Below are 20,422 nucleotides of genomic sequence, written 5' to 3'. Positions count from 1 at the left end.
TGCGACCCCACAGACAGCAGCCCACCAGGCTCCCCCATCCCTGGGATTCTCCAGGCAAGAATACTGGAGTGGGTTGCCATTTCTTTCTCCAATGCATGAAAGTGAAAAGTGAAAGTGAAATCGCTCAGTCGTGTCCGACTCTTCTCGACCCCATGGATTGCAGCCTACCAGGCTCCTCCATCCATGGGATTTTCCAGGCAAGAGTAATGGAGTGGGTTGCCATTGCCTTCTCCAAACTGATGTGCACACACACACAAAGATGAAAATTACAAGCTACAAAAGAACATAGATAATAAATAATGAAAAACATTCAAAAGTGAGATGGTGGAACACAGAAAAGAATTAGACATAAAATAAATCATTTCAAAGTGAAGTCTAAGATGGAAGGAACAAGAGTCACCATACACAACAGAGTGCTTTAAGAGAAATAAACAATGAAAATAAACTTTTACAGAACAAGAAGAAATTAAGAAAGATGAAACGGATTCAAGAGAAGGCAACAAATATAGAAGAAAGGCAAAGAACACCTACTATATGTACAAGAATACCCACAAAAAGAGAAAAGCAATGCAAAAGGACACAATAATGAAAACTACAATTCTAAAGAACTTGTCTAAAATTTTTAAATCTCTGCAACTTTAAATTGAAATAACACATCACAAGTCTGGGGAAATCAACTCAGAAGAACCAACACAGAGATGCATTCTCATAAATTATTGACCTTTAAAAAGAAGAAAAAACCTTTGGACATCTAGATAAAAATATCAAATGATTGTAACAGAAACAAGTCTTTATTCCTGACAAAAAATAAGAGTCATATATTTAGGATACTCAAGGAAAGAAAATGTGAGCCAAAGATTTCATATCTAGCTGACTTTCAAATATAAAAATAGCAAACAAGCTGTTACCAACATGCAAAAAATGAGAGAATGGATATTGTTCCCATAACTCCTTCCGAAGGAATCTACTAGAGGATAAGCTTTAAATAAGCAAACTGACTGGTGAGACAATATCAACAGACTGGTAGTAAGCATGAGATATTATTTAAATGTAGAGCTATCTCTAAATGAGGCATAAAGGAGAATATGGAATAGTTATATATGGGAAATGTTCTATAAGCTGTTTTTAGTAACCATACTGTATGGTGTATTACACTAATGTTATTTATCCCCAGGAGATTCTGTGTAAAACATGGGAGAAAAATTGTTACATGATACTCTATTTCTTTGTGTTTCCAAGAAATAGGCTTCTCAGAGCAGGATAAAAGAAAGACAGATAATAAGTTAAAAGAGGCTAAAGCCCTAAATTTGAAAGGGAAGTATTAGCATGAACTCATTAAGGCTCTCAATCTTAAAAAATACACAAACCTACACATATACAGGTCTGGTAACTGAAAAGACCTAGAAACAATGACCAACAAGAGAGCAAAGAGCGTAAGTAATAACTAAGATTTTGGTTCTGAGATTCCACTGCCTACCAAAAAAAATCAAGGTTTTCTGGAAAAAAAATAAATCCAGGTCTGTGGCAGGAAATGCAAAAGATGAGCCAATCTTGTCATATCAGTTTATTAAGACTTTACCAAAGACTACCACAGTTGTGTCAAAAAGACCTGAACGCCAACTTGATGATGCTTCTACCAAAGTTGGGAAAATGCCCAGAATAGATTGAAACACAATAAAAAAATGTTTGTTTAAATCTATACATTTATAATGACACATATTAAAGAAAAATACTGGTTATCTTTGGAGAATTCTGGGTTGCCAATTTTTTATTTTGCAAACTGGTAAATAAAGGGAAAGAACAAGCACTGAAATAAACCTTTAGTGCTGGTTTACCAAAGAATAAGAAAAAGTTTCTCTGCATACTAGTTTTTTTATTTTAAATAAAGGAATGTTAGAATTGAAAAACCCAATTCTGCAATTCCTAATAAAGTAAGGATATAGGCATTATGCATCAATGCCTGTTAATATCACATGAAACAGGCAACCCCAATGTACACACCTTTGCCTGAAGAAGTGCCACCACCAATGAGATAGTCTTGCCAAAAATAACATTACTGAATCTAATTAAGCATGAAGATAACTACCAATTTATAGGAAATACAGAGGAACCTGATAAAAGACATCACAGAAAATCCAATTTGTGTGAACATCTATAGGACAAGTGATTTGGTGGTTTCTTCAAACAATAAGGGGTAGTGAAGAGTTGGAGGAGAGCTATAAATTAAGGGAGACTTACAAAGACATAGTAAAGAGGCAAAACTATAGTTTGATTACTTGGATGACAAATACAGAGAAGTAAGGAACTTCTGGAAGTTCTAAAATAAAAATTATAAAAATCTGGGAGAATGGCTTGGTGAAAAGAGGTCAAGAGAGGATTGTGTTTGAAAGTAGATGGATGTACAGCACTCTAAGGGAGTAAGTTCTCGTCTCCTGATATAAATGGTAGTCACAAGGTTGTTGCCTTATAGGAATTCATTAAGTTCTCTATGTATTGTATGGTTTTCTGAATTGGTGTTGTATCTTAAAATAACAAGGATTAAAAGATAAGATTTATAAATCGGAAATCTTTTTAACTGTATTAATATTTAAGTTCTTAGATGAATGAAAGGACTCCTTTATGAAAGAAGAAGTCAAAATGTTCTATTAACACAATCTCAAGATATGGAGAGAAATACTTTAAAAAGGTTAATGTATAAACTGAGGGAAAACTAGAGAGTTTGTAAACAGGTACACTAAGCTGTAGCTTCACTACTGTAAAAAATGTTTCCTTCTCTAATGGCAGCAGCATTTTGCCTTATCTATAAACTTGAGGGCGAGGGAGGAATAACAATATGAGGGTAAATTGGAATCAGGTGATCTTTTTAAGACCACAGAATATTAGATTGTTAACATTCTAAAATGCAGTCCTATTTAATCAGGAAAATCAAGGCACAAATTTCAGAGAGGAGGGAATTTTGAAATAGGATTTTCTCAGAAAAGGAAATTAATCAATGTACTTAAGACTTAACTAGAGAAGAAAAAAGAATCTTAGAAAATCACGCAAGCCTTAGCAAGTCTAAATGTAAATACAATCCATTCAATCATCATTCCAAAACAGCATGACATGGTCTAACAGAATGTTTGTGTTTGAAGGGAGCCCCAAGAACAGTCCTCTGTGCTCTTCTTTCCCATTCTCCCACTGTATATAACAAAGTCATGGGAGCGAGAGCAACTCCTATCATTTTAACTGCTTCGAAAAGCTGTTTGTGGCAGAGGCTGGCTTTGATCACAACCGTTAATAGAAGAAAAAGTAAAGAGGGGCTAAAACAGAGAAAAGGATATAACGCATGTACCCTGTTTGATTCAGATTCAGCACATGTTAACGGACAGAAAAGAGAACACAAGAAATTTTAAATTTTAGATCCAAATTATAAAATTCCTGGGTTCATTTCATTAAGGACTCTGATTAACTATTGCTTATCTCATGTTAAATATCTCAAAATACAGTGAATTAGAACATTAAAGCAGTATTAGACAACTACCATCACAAACTCCTTAGTTGCTTCTTTCCTTCCAAATAAAAATAAAAAACATTTAAATTAAAAAAAAAAAATTTAAATTTGCCCTTAGCTCTGCATTCACTTTTCTAATTAGTCATTTTCTTCCCCTAACTTGGTTAGGTTCCCACCCTGTTTATCTCTACTTCACTGATTCTCCAACAACTGAAGGTAGATAAAACGTATCTTTATCAAAGCAGTTTAAGCAGTCATTTCTATGAAGTCTTAAAAACACACAATAGGTTTCTTCCCTCTTCTCAAAGGGAAAAATTGGACGAAGAAAGCCAAAAGCTTTGCAAGAAGAAAATGCAAACAGGGATGTGTCCAGCCTCTTGAGTTAGTGGCATGATCGTATTCATCAACAAATGTTTATGGTGTGTTTCTTTTGTGCCATGCAACATAGTTTTACTTCTCTTCCCATCTTCAAACTCCAGCCACTACTAAATGCAATTAAAATCAGTTTCCAAGAGTTTAAGGAAAACTTCTTCCTCTTCCCACGATTCTTTGAGCCCTTAAAGTAAGTAAATCAGCTTTCTAGAAAACGTTATAGGTTCATCCCCAGGATAAGGAACATTTGATTTACGTGGCAATTTACCATCTAGTCCATGTTTCTCTGCTGGGCAGGTTTGTAAAGTTACCTGTAAACATATGTCCTGTCTGCTTTACATCCTCCAAGATCAGAGAATCCCACAGTCCAAGGCAGACCCCTTTCTCTCACAAAGTCAAGACATGAGGGGAAATTAGAAAATCCATTTTGGCCTTCCAGTCAAGAGAGATTCTCCAATTCAGCTTTACCAGTAATTAAATTAGTATTTAAAATCCTGTCATAAACCATTTCTCAATTGGTTTAGAACTTACAGTGTAAGTGATCACCAAGTCACAACACCAACCAGAAAATATGGGAGTCTGGATTAAGATAATTAAGAGATTAAACAAAATGAAATTAAAAGAACAAAAATATCAAACATGCACATGCACAGACTACTCTTCCTTTACCACGTCAACTAGACAGCTAGAGGCACCAGGAACTATAAGACTCAGTGTTCCTGCTATCACAGAGGGTAGGTAGTCTGGTAGCTCAGATTCACAAAAATAATGTAATCTCCATAGGCCCTACCCACCCCTCCCCCAAAAAGTCAGCCAGAAATTACGATCTTCTCAATCTGATAATGGCTTCCCTTGTGGCTCATCTGGTAAAGAATCCGCCTGCAATGTGGGAGACCCAGGTCCAATCCCTGGGTTGGGAAGATCCCCTGGAGAAGGGGAAGGCTACCCACTCCAGTATTCTGGCCTAGAGAATTCCATGGACTATATAGTCCAAAGAGTCACAAAGAGTTGGACACGACTGAGTGACTGTCACTTTCACTTTCAATCTAATAAAGAGTAACACAGAATCAAGTAAAATTTTTAAATTATATAAACTTAAGGCGCCCAAAATGAAGCAGCTTGTAGAACATACCAAAAAATACAATATATATAAACAATATACTCTCCTGCCCTTTTGTAGATACTACAATCCTTTCATGATCATCTGTTTTCACCTTCCTCCCATACCTAAAAATATTCAAAAGTATTTGGGAATCTCAAAAAAGAGGCTTAGGGTCCCCCCAAAATTTAAGAACGTTTTCTACAATGATCTTTAACAAGTCACCTTCTTCTTCAATAAAAGAGCATAATCTATTCCGCATTTCTGACAGAGGGCACTGGAAAACAAGCCCCCTACTGGAGGCCTAAGATCAACTTCTGACATCCAAAACACAAACTTTCCTACATTCTTATTTTCTATTTGACTATTTTCCTGGGATTCTAATATCTAAAAGTACTTCCTTAAATTATACTTATCCACCAAATCATTGCTAAATCATTTGCTTTTAATGAACTTGCTGAAGTACTGATACCTATTTCAGTACTTCTGTCGCCATATTAACTAAATCGTTTTTTCAACAAATCAAACCTCAAACTTCCTCTTCCATGTAACGTTCTGTTAGTGTTTTATCCTTCTATTGTTAGTTGTTGAGTTCTGAAGCTGTCAGGAAATCTATGCAGACAGGGGAAATATTTTTCTTCACTGCCTGTATTTATTCTGGCCCATATTCTCCGAGGTTTCTATTCATTCTTTTTCTCTCTTGGCTGCTCAGCATTTGGAACTTCCTTGACCAGGGGGACCAGGAATCAAACCCTGCCCTGAGAAGCAGAATTATGGACTATTAACCACTTCCCACCAGGGAAGTCCTATTCATTCTTATTACTGTTGGTCTATCCAATCCCACAGTGTTTCTCCCAATTCTTTTTCCTAGCTGTCCATACATTCAATCTCCTGGAACCAATATGATAGCTTTGATGTCCAACCTTCAGATATTTCTTCAAGACTCAGTTCTTATAAAAACTACCATTCCATAAATATTCCAAACATCATCAGTTAACCATAACTCTGCTCTAACCTCAATCAATCTCTAATATGAAAACAGGCCCATTTCATCCTACAGGTAAGTAAATCCAAACACCAAAGTCAGAAGAAAAAATACTGCATACAGAATGTCTGGCATTTCATACATTTTAAAGCATTTATTAGTTTATCTAACAAAATTACAACAGTGACTCTCAGTCTTAGGTAAGAAAAATGATAAATTCTCTAATATGAAAAGCAATCATAAATAAATATCATTTATTCCTTTCAGAATTGCAACTCAATACATACCTCTGTAGAAAATTAGTTTCTTCTGGATTTATCCAAGTAACAGAGAATGAATCCACATTATTTTATTATTAAAAAAAAAAAGACTAAAACGTGCCCTACAGACATCACTGACTCAGTATGCCAAAAGGTGAAAGATTTAACAAACTTGATCGTTTGCTGAAATTTAAAACTTAGTAAGAGGCTGTAGTTACCTCTTTTTGTAGATGAAGTTTGAAGCAACTGTTTGGCTTTGAGGGAAGTACGAGGCAAATTTTTCAGCCTTTGCGAAGCTGTTGAAAAATAAGGAACTGTAATATTTGCCTGGAAGGACAAGATAAAGGCTATAGCTTCTGTAAACTTGAATATTTTAATACAAACTTGAAAATTTATCAAGAAACAGATAGGCGAGAATACCTCAGAAACCTAAAATCAGAGGAATCAAAGTGATGCTTAGTGCATTAAGTTAGAAAAGAAAGGGAATGGAAATCTTAGTGCAAAGTGCATACTTTAAGAAACTTTCTTATAGATGAGAAAATCTATAACATGTAAACTGATCAAAATATCAGAGAAAACAAAACCACCAGCAAACATGCTACAGGATGCAAAGAATACAAAGCTAATAAGTAAAAGTGATGAACACAAGCACACAGTACAGAAAAAAATAAATAAATGTAGTACTTGTTCAGTGCAAAAAAGCAGACTTTGGCAAAGCAGTTATTGTTAGATGAACTGTCCTAAGGTCAAAGCGTAATCCTCATACTCAAAAAGGAGAAGAAAACTCAGAACCAGGCAGGTCCTCAAGGGAGTCCACAATCTAGTTGCTTTAAATATGTTCAACAACATCTTGGTGTAGAATTCACCTAGCTGCATTTTAGACCTGGTTATCTGGACTATGTGCTCATGCATATGGATGGTGAGGGGTAGGGATGTGTGTGTGTATGTGTTGGAGTTGAGGGATTTGGAGGAATCAGAGCATCTGTTTTTCAAGTGTTCAAGGAGGAGTTCTAAGCTTTCTTCACAACTCCTCATCTATTAACTGCAGTAAAGCTCTCAAAACTGGCAACTAAGCAGCAGTTCAGAGACATCCAGAGTTAAAGCTCACTATGGCTCCAATGAACAGGTGAGTCCCACAGCCACCAGTGCAGTCACCTATGTAAGTGGTTCTAAAACATCATTCTGTGATGTGAAAATCAGACTTCATACACCTCTAGGCCCCCAAAAAGAGACCTCAAACCATAAATCTGGCCAGCATTCAGTCATTTGTGGATAAATGTATTACTTGATACATCACCAAAAAGAATTAAGGAGAATTTTTCTTTATCTCTATTGCTTAATCCAATCAATGGTGACAGGATTTTCACTAATAGGAAACATTTTTAAAAAGTAACAAACCCATTTGATTTCAATTTCTACCAATACTTATTACAACACACTACTGCAACTCAATGTTGCGTGCCAGTTTAAGTTAAATATATTGCCAGGTGGACTAGCAAAAAATTCTCCAAACTTGAAAAAAAGTATCAATTTTATAATGCATTATCTCCTATCTATCCCACAGAAATATCAGGCACTATCATCATTAAATATTCTTCATTTATATATTTATTCATACATGCTTTCTACCATTCATATTTTCATTCATTCACTCACCCATTCATTCCTACTTTCTTTCTAATAATTGTGTACTTTATTCCAGGTACTGTTTTAGAAATAATGAATACATAGCTGGGTAGACAAAGTTCCTGCTTCCATGGAACTAAGAGTTTAGGGAAGGGGAAACAGACAAGAAACAAAGAATAAAATCCATGGGCTGCCAGATGGTGACAGCTGCTAAGGAGAAAATTAAGTAGGAAAGGGGGACAAGAAGTAGGAGACATAAGCTGCAATCATAAATAGGATGATTAAGAAATATTTCTCCTGAGATGACATTTGTCCAAAGATCTGAAGGAAGAGTGGAAGTGAGCCATACAGATGTTGGGGGAATGCATTCTAGACAGAAGGAAAAGCAGTAGTAAGGACCTGAGCTAGGAGTGTGCTGGACACACATGAAGAACAGAAGCAGGCCACAGTGTTTGTAGTGGAGCAAATGAGGGCAAAGGGTAACCAACTGCGCATAATGCTGGCAATCCACAATATCTATTAACCACCAAGATTTCTTAAAAGAGGGTTTAAATATAAAATATCCTCTATAACCAATTGTTCTGGAAAGATCTTATTTAAATTCACAGCTATAATGACTCCAATGGACTTTATTTATCCCTCAAGATTCATGGTTGATGTCACAAGAACAGCATCTACAGCCAAGTGATGATTGTCCAATGGAAATGCAAAGAATCAAACTGTAAATAGGTTCAGGCAGTATACTCTAAATTTGCCTGATACAGAGAATAAAATGAATGATTTTCATGATACCACAAAGAAACAATGTTACACAAATAAGAACAAAAACTAAATTTTAATCTGAATTATCAATCTTAATTTGATCCATTTTCCAATGGCAAAATCACTTTTATTTCTTTATTTTGACCATGTGGCTTGTGGGATCCTAGTTCCCCTCTAGGGATCCAACTCATGCCTGCTGCAGTGGAAACACAAAGTCCCAACTACTGGACTGCCAAGGAGTTCCCAAAATCACTTTTTAAATGACAAAGTATACTAAACTGAAGTCTCCAAATCCTTCTAGAACTTTAATCCACTCTTCACATTGCTATCAGATTCAATTTCTTAAGAAGGAACCCTGATTAAAAGCCTATGATAGCTTGTTAAGATGAAATCTGTTTCCTGACTAGAACCTGTGCCCTCAGCAATGAAAGTACAGAGGCTTAACCACTGGAGTGCCAGGAAATTCCAAATATGGTATTTTAAAATTCCCACAATCTATCCCCTACCTGCCATCTCTCATTCTTGTCACTGAACCGACTAACCATCCTGTGACCCACACTTTAGTCAAACAAAACCACTATAATCAGGGTGTCATTCTTGCAATTTCATTCCTGGTCCCACTGTTGGGAAAACCTATACTTTCTTCCCTCATGTGACACCTTCTCCAGAGCTGGCTGAGATATCTTTCAGTATCTTCCCAGAAAACCTCTTTATACTGATGAGTGTAATACCTCTGTTTCCCCATCACTTCCTGCTTTTGAAGGGCATGAGCTCTCTCTTTCATATTTATATTCCCAATGCTTGGAACATAACATATACCCTATAAACATCTTAATTATTTACTGAATAATTAAGTAATAATAATAATCTCTGGATAATATCTGGAGACTTCAATTAAATATTCAAGATCCTCCACAGCTGAGATCCAATTCAGTGGTTCTTAAACTTAACTATGCCCCAGAGTCAGCTGAGACACTTCTAAAAAACAGATTCTGGGTCCCCATTCCAGATGTATTCTATCAATGTTTCCAGAAGTAAAGGTCAGAAGAATTATACTTAATATCAACGTTTTTGTGATAACTGACTCAACATAATTATATTGGGGCTTCCCTGGTAGCTCAGACGGTAAAGCTTCTGCCTACAATGCGGGAGACCTGGGTTCAATCCTTGGGTTGGGAAGATCCCCTGGAGAAGGAAATGGCAACCCACTCCAGTATTCTTGCCTGGAAAATTCCATGGACTGAGGAGCCTGGTAGGCTACAGTCCATGGGGTCACAAAGAGTCGGACACGACTGAGCGACTTATTTTACTTCAACTTCATGTTTCATAATTGTGTAAAATTCTAGTGTTTTGGTCACAAGTGAAATTTGGATGAGAATTCCTTCCCCATGGGCCAAAGTGCAGTCTGGCTACACATAAGCTGGCAACTGCCCTGAACACTCCCTCCTCAGTGTGAGGTCCTCACTACAATACTGATCCTATACATCTCTCCTCTAGGAGTACCCTGTATCCTGTGCAAATATGTTCTTCCACTTAGTCACATGTAAGCAAGCAAATGATAAATGTTACACAGACTTAGTTTCTTCTTTTGTGGTAATTCACAAAGTATTTATAGTTCAACCTCAAATCATGCTCCAACAGAGTCATCCAAGAATATTTTCCAATGCCTCCTTATTTGCAGTTAGGGTCAGCATCATGTAATCCAAACAGTAACTGGGAGGAAATCGGGTGACACAGAGGAGCTGAGAGTTAATCTGGCTTGGTTTTGCCAGTTTTCTAGTTACTTTGCATTGTACATATAATTTACATGGATCTCTGCTCCCTCTCTATAAAAATAAAAAAATGAGATGTTGTGAGGGTCAAATGAGATAATACATATAAAAGTAAATATGTACTACTTTTTCAAAACCAGCTGACTGTCTTGGGTTTTTCTCCCTTCTCTTATTGCTGAACCAGTAATTCCTATATTTTTCTGAAAATTAAGCCTTCTACTAAACCTGTTCTCTAGTGGTCTTAGAAAACAAGGAATACTAGTCTTTTGAAAAACTGTCCCTGACAAACATTCCTTCAACTGGAGAAACTGAAAAAATTACATGTATTCATGACCTTTGCAATGCTCTGGTTTTCTTAAACTTTTTAAGTTACTCACATTTTCCAAATATAAAAGTCAAGAATTGGTAATAGCTATCAAAATGAAGTATATTAGAACTCTCATAATATTCATATTTGAATGCCAGCATCCACAATAATGCAGCCATAGCAAATAAGCATATAAAAATAGTGATTGCATAGTAACAAGGCAAAAGAAGTGGTCCCTTAGGTGGAAACAACAGCAATCTTGCAAAGTTAGGTTCATGCAGACCAGCAAGTAAGAACCAAAGCTTTACCACTTAAGAGCTGGAAAAATACTTAAAAGAAAACAAAATGCAGCAAATATATGAACTGGTTTGTATAAAATATTTAAAATGCTATTCATGTATAAAACGTGCCATTATAATATTTTTACATAATTACCATATTAGTCTTTTTATTTTGATATGTAATAGTACATCTAACACACACACTAATTGAAACACATATTATATATCAAAGATATATGTAAAATTTTCAGAAAAATAGGTAACATTTTATTTTGCTTCATAATGTATTGACTTTAAACACAAAGCTTTAATTTTTTTTCTTTTTTGGCCGCACCATGTGGCTTGTGGGATCTTAGTTCCCTGACCAGGGACTGAACCCAGATCCATGGCAGTGAAAGCGCCAGGTCCTAACCACTGGACTGCCAGGGAAGTCCAAGTTTTAAATATTTTTATCAAATGAACTTTATTAAATTTTAAACCTGCTAATATTCTGGATTTACTACTTTTCAAATACATCCTGTGAACAGTGTGACTCTATACTAAAATAAATGTTTCTGACATTTTCATCATAAACAAGTTTCACAACTACAAATATAAAAATAAACAAGTATATGCAATTTTTAAAAAAGGATGGTACCTTACTATTTCTCCTGCCTATACATTATTCAAGTACTGAAATATACTACTATGAAACTGCATACATATATTCATTCCACTTAAAAGTAAATTAGTGATTAGAATCTCACTATGTTTCTTTACCTATTTTTAATTATCAACTTCTGAGGGAAAACAGAAAATAATTCAACTATAGGGAAAAAATTCTAGGGAATGAGCAAGTGATAAGCTACATAGCCTTTCAAAGCTTCCAGTTCCTAGTTTGTAAAAATGTATTAGTAACTGAACCTACTTTATAGACTTGTTCAGAGGATTAAACAGAATTATGAATATAAGGTATAGCACAATGTGAGTTTTATAATATAAATAATATCATTTACAATTGGTAAATAAGGAAAACTTATCAATATTATCACAAAAGTCATTTTGGTTCAAACTGAACCAAAATTTTTTTCTAGACTGTGAATTTTTGAGCCACCAAATAACAGCAGCTTAATATAAAGTACACCAAGTCAGCTAAACACAACAGAGCCAAGGAAGAATGCAAGGGGACTTACAAAAGAACTGAACTCTGTTAAAGTTGTTACTCAATACACAAGTTACAAATGGACAGTCAATAACTTTATGTTTGTATCACTTCTTCATCACAGCTTTGAGGAAATGAAGGAACACATCACAGTGACCACTTTAACCACAAACAGTAAATATGTTACAAAGGAACTGAATAAATCAGACTACAACACTGATGTGAACTGTGGGATAGAAGGCATGCATACTGAGCATTTCAGAGATTGCAGAAATAACTCTGATAGTTGTTTAAAACTGGGTTTAGTACATGCTCATATCTGCCTTAGTTAATAAGCAATAGTTCTTGGAAAGTGTTCAATTCTTTTAAAATCACTCTGTAAAGTACAGAGTGCCCATCTACTCCCACATCACTTCTTGGCTCAGTCTGGCCACTTTGTCTTAGGCGTTCCTTCTGTGTGATTCTCTAATCCTTGTTTATGTTGCATATTTCTCCTTAAATCAACAGTTTCAGCCTTTCTTTCCATCAAGTTACTTGCAACCTTTTTTTAAAAAATAAAATTCTACCTTTGGTAAAGTATTTATTAAGAATTTAGCAAGCCTTCATTTGTATATTTATAGGAAGATTATTGCTTTTATTAATATTCTAGTAAGAAGGCTCCTTGGGTTTTAAATGGTCTATTTCAGGACTATTCCCCCTCCACCCCCCCAGATTCTGTCACTTTTAGTGTTCAGTACTGCAGAAGTTTTTTAAAGAATATATATATTTATATATATTTAATTTATATATAATTTAATATAGCTATGATCATCTTATAGAACTAATAAGCATTACATTTTACTATAGTACAGCTATTCAGCACAAAATTAAACTCTGTAATTTTCATTTTTCTTTAAATAACTGATACATAAAAGGTACTTACTGGCTGAAGCCTGAGGTTGCATGCGAGGTATACCTCCATTTGGCACTTGAAAATTTGAGTCACTTCTGCTGCTTTTCACTGAGTCAACTTGTGTATTAGATGTTCGGGACAGGTTTGGAAGACTGCGTCTTAGTTTTTCTATGACAACAGAATTTTAATTATAAAAAAACAAGTCAAAACATTTTTTAGGATGGAGAAAATTAAAATATTAATATTAATATTCAAAAATCATTCTTTAAGTATTCTGGAGACTTTAGAAGAGCTAACAGGAAAAAAACCATTCTTATAAAAAATAACTCAATACAGTTTCTATAAATGGGTAGAACCTTTAAAAAAAGGTAGAATCTTTAAAAAAGAACCATAAATTACTTAACTCAAAATCTAAACACTTCATGAGCATGGCCAACTAAAACTAACCTAAGTAAAAATTCTTGATCTACTTATCTAAAATACAAAACCTTGGTAAAAACGGTGTTACTATATACCAAAATATGAAGGACAATTTTTTTCCATTCTTATGGTTACCTTCATTTTTAACATTGGTTGTCTGTAAATCTGTTGGATGGCCTTGAAGTGAAAGGCGAGGTTGCTGTAAGCGGCTAATCATAGGCTGTGGGGACACTCTACTGTACTCTATTCCCCGAGCAGGAGATCGAGAACGAGGTGAATTTCGGGGTGACTGCTTAGGTGAAGGTCGAGGTGAATTGCGTGGTGATGGTGAAAACCTGTTAACAGCAGGGTATACCGCATGATGCACATTGTCATCTTCGTCATCTAAACTCTGCGCGTCAAGCTCCTGATCACTAAAAGTACCCCGTCTTGTAGAATTGCAAGATGAACCAGAACTGCGCCGAGACGCTGTGGCTGCATATTCTTGCCGGAGACCTGACAATAATGAATGTGTTATTTCTTTGGTATTAAACATTTAAGGTTTAAAAGCACAAGATTATCATTGAGAAACACAAATAGCATATAACATGTAAAGGAAAATTCCCTTTTACTTGATTCACCTTAGACTTCCCCACACATAAGGATGCATATACTACATCTAAAAAGCTATTTTTAAATTACATGAAATTCATAAACTTTTACCCAATTTCAATATTTCTTCTTGAATCCAAAATCTATATTAAAAAGAAAACCATAAATTTAAAAATACTTCTATTTCAAAAGACAGAGTCCAAATTTGAGATTAACATTAAAGGAATATTGAAGGAAAACAATTACCTGTCCAACCAGGGTAAAGAATACATCAGTGAGTAAATAAACATCCTGGATACTAAACCTTTGGGTTAATCTTACTCAGAAGATGATGAAGGAAACTTCTAACCCACTCTTAGGAATTCAATACTTGGGTACAAATGTATTTTCAATTGCTTCAGAGGCTAACGGACTTCATTAAAATAAGCTTATATTCTAAACCATCAAGTAAGAATTTTCAAAGGAGTCCCTTTTTTTTTGTTTTTTCCAGAAACACCCAAGCAACCTAAGAGGCCCTTCAAATTGTATAAAAACTTCTGGAGTAAAAACAAATGTGAAACATATTCAATGAGAAAAAAATTACAATTGAAAAAGAGTGTCGAATTCAGATAGTATTTTAAGGCAATCCTGCTAACTATTGGCAGTTTAGTCCAGAAGATCTGTCTGTTCTTGAGTAGTATTCAAACTTTCTAAGTTATATAGTCATACACAGAAAGTGTTATCAACATGGTTCCCCAAAGAAGTGAAAGAGAATCATATCAGGGTACCTATAACACTATGGTTTCCTAGGGCCCACCTAGCCCTTTGGTCAGGTTGGGAGACCATTGTAGTAACTGACAAATTACTTGGTGTCACCTAGCAAAAGACAACAGACCCATGAAAAGAGTATTGTTTTAGAAAAGAAAATCCCAATCCTGATGCAAGTTCTCCGTTAACAAGTGGGTCTTAGGGAGATCACAACCACTATGGGCATTGTGCTTTTCTCATCTTAAAAATGAGGGAGCTGAACCAAGCAAAAGCCCACATCTGTTACTTTACAATTTTGTTAGCAAGAAACTGGAGAAACAATGTTGCAAAAAGGAAAATCATTCTCTTAAAAAGAAAACGATGGGGTTTTCAAAGAGGTATCACTCACATTTTCAGTATCACTTTCTTTTTTTAATTCACCAGAAAAAGAAATATTTATGCATGTGAATAGCTTAGAAAGGATTTTTAAAGAAAGGCTAAAATTTCTATTATGTGTTACCAACATACAATATGAAAACTATAGCAAATATGTGACTGAATTTCTAACGAAATATTGCAGTCTAAAAAGTCAGGGTTCAAAGAAGAAATGAATCACTTTAGTCTAAGTGACAGGCAGCATTCTTTATTCTTTCTCCACATCTGTGACAATAACCCCTCATTAGCTGACAATACCATACTTGGAGTGAGCAGTTATGTCTACAAAGTTATAGAACAAAAGGGTAACATGTTATTGGTTTCTAGGGCTAAAGACAGATAAGCACCGAACCTTTCTTTCTTTCTAAGGGAAGATGTGTAAAAATGGGATAAGAATTAGCAGAGTAAGAAACCAACATTCTGCAGTTTCTTAATGTTACAGCTTGATAAAACTTACATAAAAGAAAGGACAAACAAAATTTCTCAACTAAATTATAGCACTGCTCCACTACCTCAGCCAACTGTCAAGACTGAAACCTGTGCTTTAAGGATCTTTTCATTGTAAAGCTTAAAGAGATCACTTTAGAGAGACTGCTTCCTTCAGTTAAACCCATACAATAAAATGTACAGGCAAGAATAATACTATCATCATCTTATATTCAGATGAGAGTCAAGTCATTGATGAACCCTTGAAATAATAAAAATTTTGTGCACATGTATATTTTGGGGACAACACTTCTATCAGATTCTCAAAGGTACCTGTTACCCAAAAAGTTGCAAGGACCACTGTGCAAAGCAGTATCACATGCTTCATTTAATGTCACAATTTCAAGTTTCACAATTTCATAAAGGTCTCTCTCTCTCTTTATTTAATCATAATACACCATACACTGTAAGAAAGATATACTTGCCTCCAAGGAGAAAAAAATCGATTTTGTGGGTGTGGAAAAAAATCGATTTTGTGGGTGTGAAAAAAAATCTTATACAAACCAACAGTTTGTGGTTCTTAGAGTACACACAAAGAGATATGGAACATATCAGTGGTATTAAAATTTATTGGGAGCGGAGGTGAGTAAAAAGGAAAAGAAAAATCTAAATAGGCTCCTTAGGGGACAGGTAATAATGAAGGAACAGCTGAGAAATGCTAATCTACACTAAGGAAACAGAGAACAGAGTATAACTATACTAGTGAATTGGAGAAGGAAATGGCAACCCACTCCAGTACTCTTGCCTGGAGAATCCCATGGACAGCAGAGCCTGGTGGGCTACAGTCTACAGAGTTGCAAAGAGTCGGACACAACTGAGCGACTTCACTCACTCATACTAGTGAATTACAGTACAAAGTAACACGCAGGGTATGATTTCCAGTCACAGCAGAGCAAAGCCTGCTTTTCTTCAGAACTCACAAAGCAAACTGCTCAGCATACAATGGACTCTAAAAACAAGTATATGAACAAACCAGACCACATGCTGAAAAAGCCTCTGAAATTTCAACATTTCTATTCTTATTAAACTACTATTCCACAACACTGTAAGACATTTAATAAGGGCAACAAAATTATACCATAATGAAAGACCTAAGCTTTAACCATTAAAATACTTACTTTCTTCCTGCATCCGAGCTAGAATTTGCACATCAGTTACATCATTTAGCTTATAATTGGATCCAATTGAATCTTCATCTAATTCTGAAGCACTTAATTCACTGTCTATAGAGGACTGAGGACTGAGTGGAGGATTTCTGTCTGATGAACCTTTCAAATTACCTTAAAAAAGAAAATGATTCAAACTTCGGTGAACAAAAATTGAATAAACATCTGTTGCAATTAACTTGATATTATATCTTTGGGTTGATTCAGTTTATTGTTTTTCTGTCTTTTCTGTTTATAAAATTCCCAGATGTTAAAATTAAAAACTGACTTAAGAATAAAGACAGCTATAGAGACTCCTTCATATACAATGACAAATACAAAACTCATTTTCTTATAGCTATAGTTTATCCATATTCTTATGAAAAATTAAGTTTTCAAAACAGTACTGGAAAAGTAGTTAATGTTCACATAATACATGCTAGAGGATTCCAACTTTTACCAGGTAGCCAATGAAACTGCTCTATAAACAGATGAATTATGTCATGTTTTCCCCTCCTATTCAGTCATTAGCAAACACCATCATCTTTTCCCTTGAATAAAACCACCTACTTTTCCTAAACAAGAAAACTATAATTTGAGGAAAATCAGGATTCCTTAGAGATTTAGAACCAAACCAAAGAAAGAATGCTAAGCTCGTTTCTCCTAGGTTATCCCATGTTTACAAAATTCCTTTGTCAAACTAGTAATGGGCATCCAAGGAGTTCTCTGATGTTTAGTAGTGAAGCACAAAGACAGGATGAAGGAAATGACTGGATTAAAAAACACATTTTATCACTATAAACCAGAGGAGGATGGAAGACAGCTCAAAGGAATAAAGGCTATACATATCCAAAAGAGTCTTATTAGGTTCGTGAAAAAGTAATTGCAGTTTTGGACCGTGAATTTTATATCATAACTAGGCTCAAACACATCTTTATTAATCAAAATAGGAACAATTACAATCAACACAGTTTTGCCAACAAGAAATAAGTTTGTTTATCCCTGTAGCATAAAAATCTGTGCTTTTGGGTTTTATGAACTCTTAGAAAGCATTTTCTGCCTCCTGCTGGTTGTGGAAGCATTTCCCCTGCAAAAAGCTGTTGAGATGCTTAAAGAAGTGGTAGTCGGTTAGCAAGAGGTCAGGTGAATACAGTGGATGAGGTAAAACTTTGTAGCCCAGTTCATTCAATTTTTGAAGTGTTGTTTGTACAACATGTGGTTGGGTGTTGTCATGGAGAAGAACTGGACCCATTCTGTTGACCACTGGCTGTAGGCGTTGCAGTTTTCAGTGCATCTCATCGATTTGCTGAGCATACTTCTCAGGTGTAATGGTTCTGCCAGGATTCAAAAAGCTGTAGTGGATCAGACGAGCAGCAGACCACCAAACAGTGACCAGACCTTTCCTGGTGCCAGTCTGGCTTTGTGAAGAGCTTTGAAAGTCCAAATACAAGCTGGTCGCTGCCAGCTGTCATATAAAATCCACTTTTCGTTGCACGTCACAGTACGATCAAGAAATGGTTCATTGTTGTTACATAGAATAAGAGAAGACACTTCAAAAGGATGATTTTTTTGATTTGTGGTCAGCTCATGAGGCACCCACTTATCATGCTTTTTCACCTCTCAATTTGCTTTGAAGGTCAAATGACCATAGAATGGTCAACGTTGAGTTCTTTGACAACTTCTCAGGTAGTTGTATGGAGAAGGCAATGGCACCCCACTCCAGTACTCGTGCCTGGAAAATCCCATGGACAGAGGAACTTGGTAGGCTGCAGTCCATGGGGTCTCTGAGGGTGGGACACGACTGAGCGACTTCACTTTCACTTTTCACTTTCATGCACTGGAGAAGGAAATGGCAACCCACTCCAGTGTTCTTGCCTGGAGAATCCCAGGGACGGCGGAGCCTGGTGGGCTGCTGCCTATGGGGTTGCACAGAATCGGACATGACTGAAGAGACTTAGCAGCAGCAGCAGTATGTAGTTGTAAAGAGGATCAGCTTCAGTGACCCTCTCAATTGGTCACTGTCAACTTCCGATGGCTGGCCACTCCACCCCTCATCTTCAAGGCTTTCATCTCTTTTGCAAAATTTCTCGAATCACCACTGCCCTGTATGTTCGTTAGCAATTCCTGGGCCAAATGCGTAGTTGATGTTACAAGTTGTCTCTGCTGCCTTACAACCCCTTTTGAACTTGAATAAGAAAACTGATTGAATTTGCTATTTGTCAATCATCATTTCCATAGTCTAAATATAAAATACACAGCAAGTAATAAGTCATTAGCAAAAAAAAAAAAAATAAAGTGAGAAAGGTGCATTAAAATGATGTACAACACAACCACATTCATTAAGAATGTATTCCAATACCAAACAGCAAAGTTCAACAATACAAAACTGCAATTACTTTTGCACCAACCTAATAACTTCTTTCTAAGGAAATGCTTTCATCTGATCAACTTCCAATGAAGAACTGAAAAATCCCAACACTGTTACTAATATTTCTAATACAGATGTATTTGAGATTCTTGTTTTCTGAATTTTTCACCGTAACAGTCAGCTCTAACATGAATGGCATGTAAAAAGAGCAAGAAGAATACAAACATAGTTAATATTTATATTATCAAAAAGAGTATAGTGCACATAATAGGAAATGTACTACAAGGTCAGTCTCAAATAGTATCTGAATAAAAATTTTTAATATTTTTTAAAAATATTAAACAAATATGGTAGATCAAACTTTTTAGTACAACAGTCATGGGTGAAATAAGTAGCAACTAACAACCTATGTACAGAGCAAAGAGCAGGATCAGTAAGTGATGAAACTGGCAAGTACACAGGTCAAAAGTTTGAGGTGATTAATACTTTTTAAGGGCACTATAATAATTAATCATAACAACAGCAGTAATAAGAGTAACTGAATGGGTGAAATCTAAAGAACAGTAAGCTATACAATAACAGTCTCAGTCACAGAACCACGCAGAACATTCTTTCCTCAATTATAGCAATCTATCCCTCTCCTACACCCTTCATGGCTCTAAACACCCCCTTGGCACATTCATACACAGTCTAATACTATTATTAAAGTACAATATCAAAGCTCATTAAAACTCCTATTTAACTGTAGCTTTTACAACTCAAGCAAGCATTTGTTAAGAGAATCAAACTTATGACCCTATTTAATCAAGCCACATTAAAAAAATTTTACATATATGCTAAAGAAAACTGGATGTATCCTGGCTTATCTGTATCCCTGGTGCCCAGTACAGCACTACCTGGTGCTAAGTAGCTCCTTGACAATATCTTCTCTAATCAGTTGGAGGTTTCATAAATAAAAGAACTTGAGTTACTGATGAATAAATTATTTTCTGAGGCAGGGCAGTAAGTTAAAAACTATTTCTTAATTACTTCAATTCATTTCTCCTTACCTGAATTTCCAGGAAGTATTAGCTGTTTGACAATAGGAGGTCGAACTGGGGTTGAGGACGGAGAATTGAAACCACTACTGTATGGGCTACTGGCATTTGGACTGTAAGGACTTGTATAACTGACGGAGTTGAAAGGATTATTATACAAATTCTGCCTCTTGAGAGCTGCATTAATGACAAGAGAAAAAATCAAATTGAACAAAAGGCTAGTA

At 35.6% G+C, this 20,422-nt stretch overlaps 1 protein-coding gene across 1 annotated transcript in view; it reads right to left on the bottom strand.

Moving 5' to 3' along the window:
• SLAIN2 (SLAIN motif family member 2) overlaps positions 1-20,422 on the bottom strand; it is a 71,910-nt gene that overhangs the window by 16,079 nt on the left and 35,409 nt on the right. Inside the window, exons 3-6 of the mRNA XM_068975388.1 lie at positions 20,211-20,375; positions 16,767-16,928; positions 13,546-13,905; positions 13,021-13,158 (exon numbers count right to left, since the gene is read on the bottom strand). Of these exons, the coding sequence (XP_068831489.1) occupies positions 13,021-13,158; positions 13,546-13,905; positions 16,767-16,928; positions 20,211-20,375 (825 nt within the window). The remainder of the gene's footprint in view (positions 1-13,020; positions 13,159-13,545; positions 13,906-16,766; positions 16,929-20,210; positions 20,376-20,422) is intronic.

The sequence above is a fragment of the Capricornis sumatraensis genome, chromosome 7 (genome assembly GCF_032405125.1).
Source record: "Capricornis sumatraensis isolate serow.1 chromosome 7, serow.2, whole genome shotgun sequence".
NCBI lineage: Eukaryota > Metazoa > Chordata > Mammalia > Artiodactyla > Bovidae > Capricornis > Capricornis sumatraensis.
The sequence above is the reverse complement of the archived record's forward strand: the minus strand, read 5'-3'. Positions and strand labels throughout refer to the sequence as shown.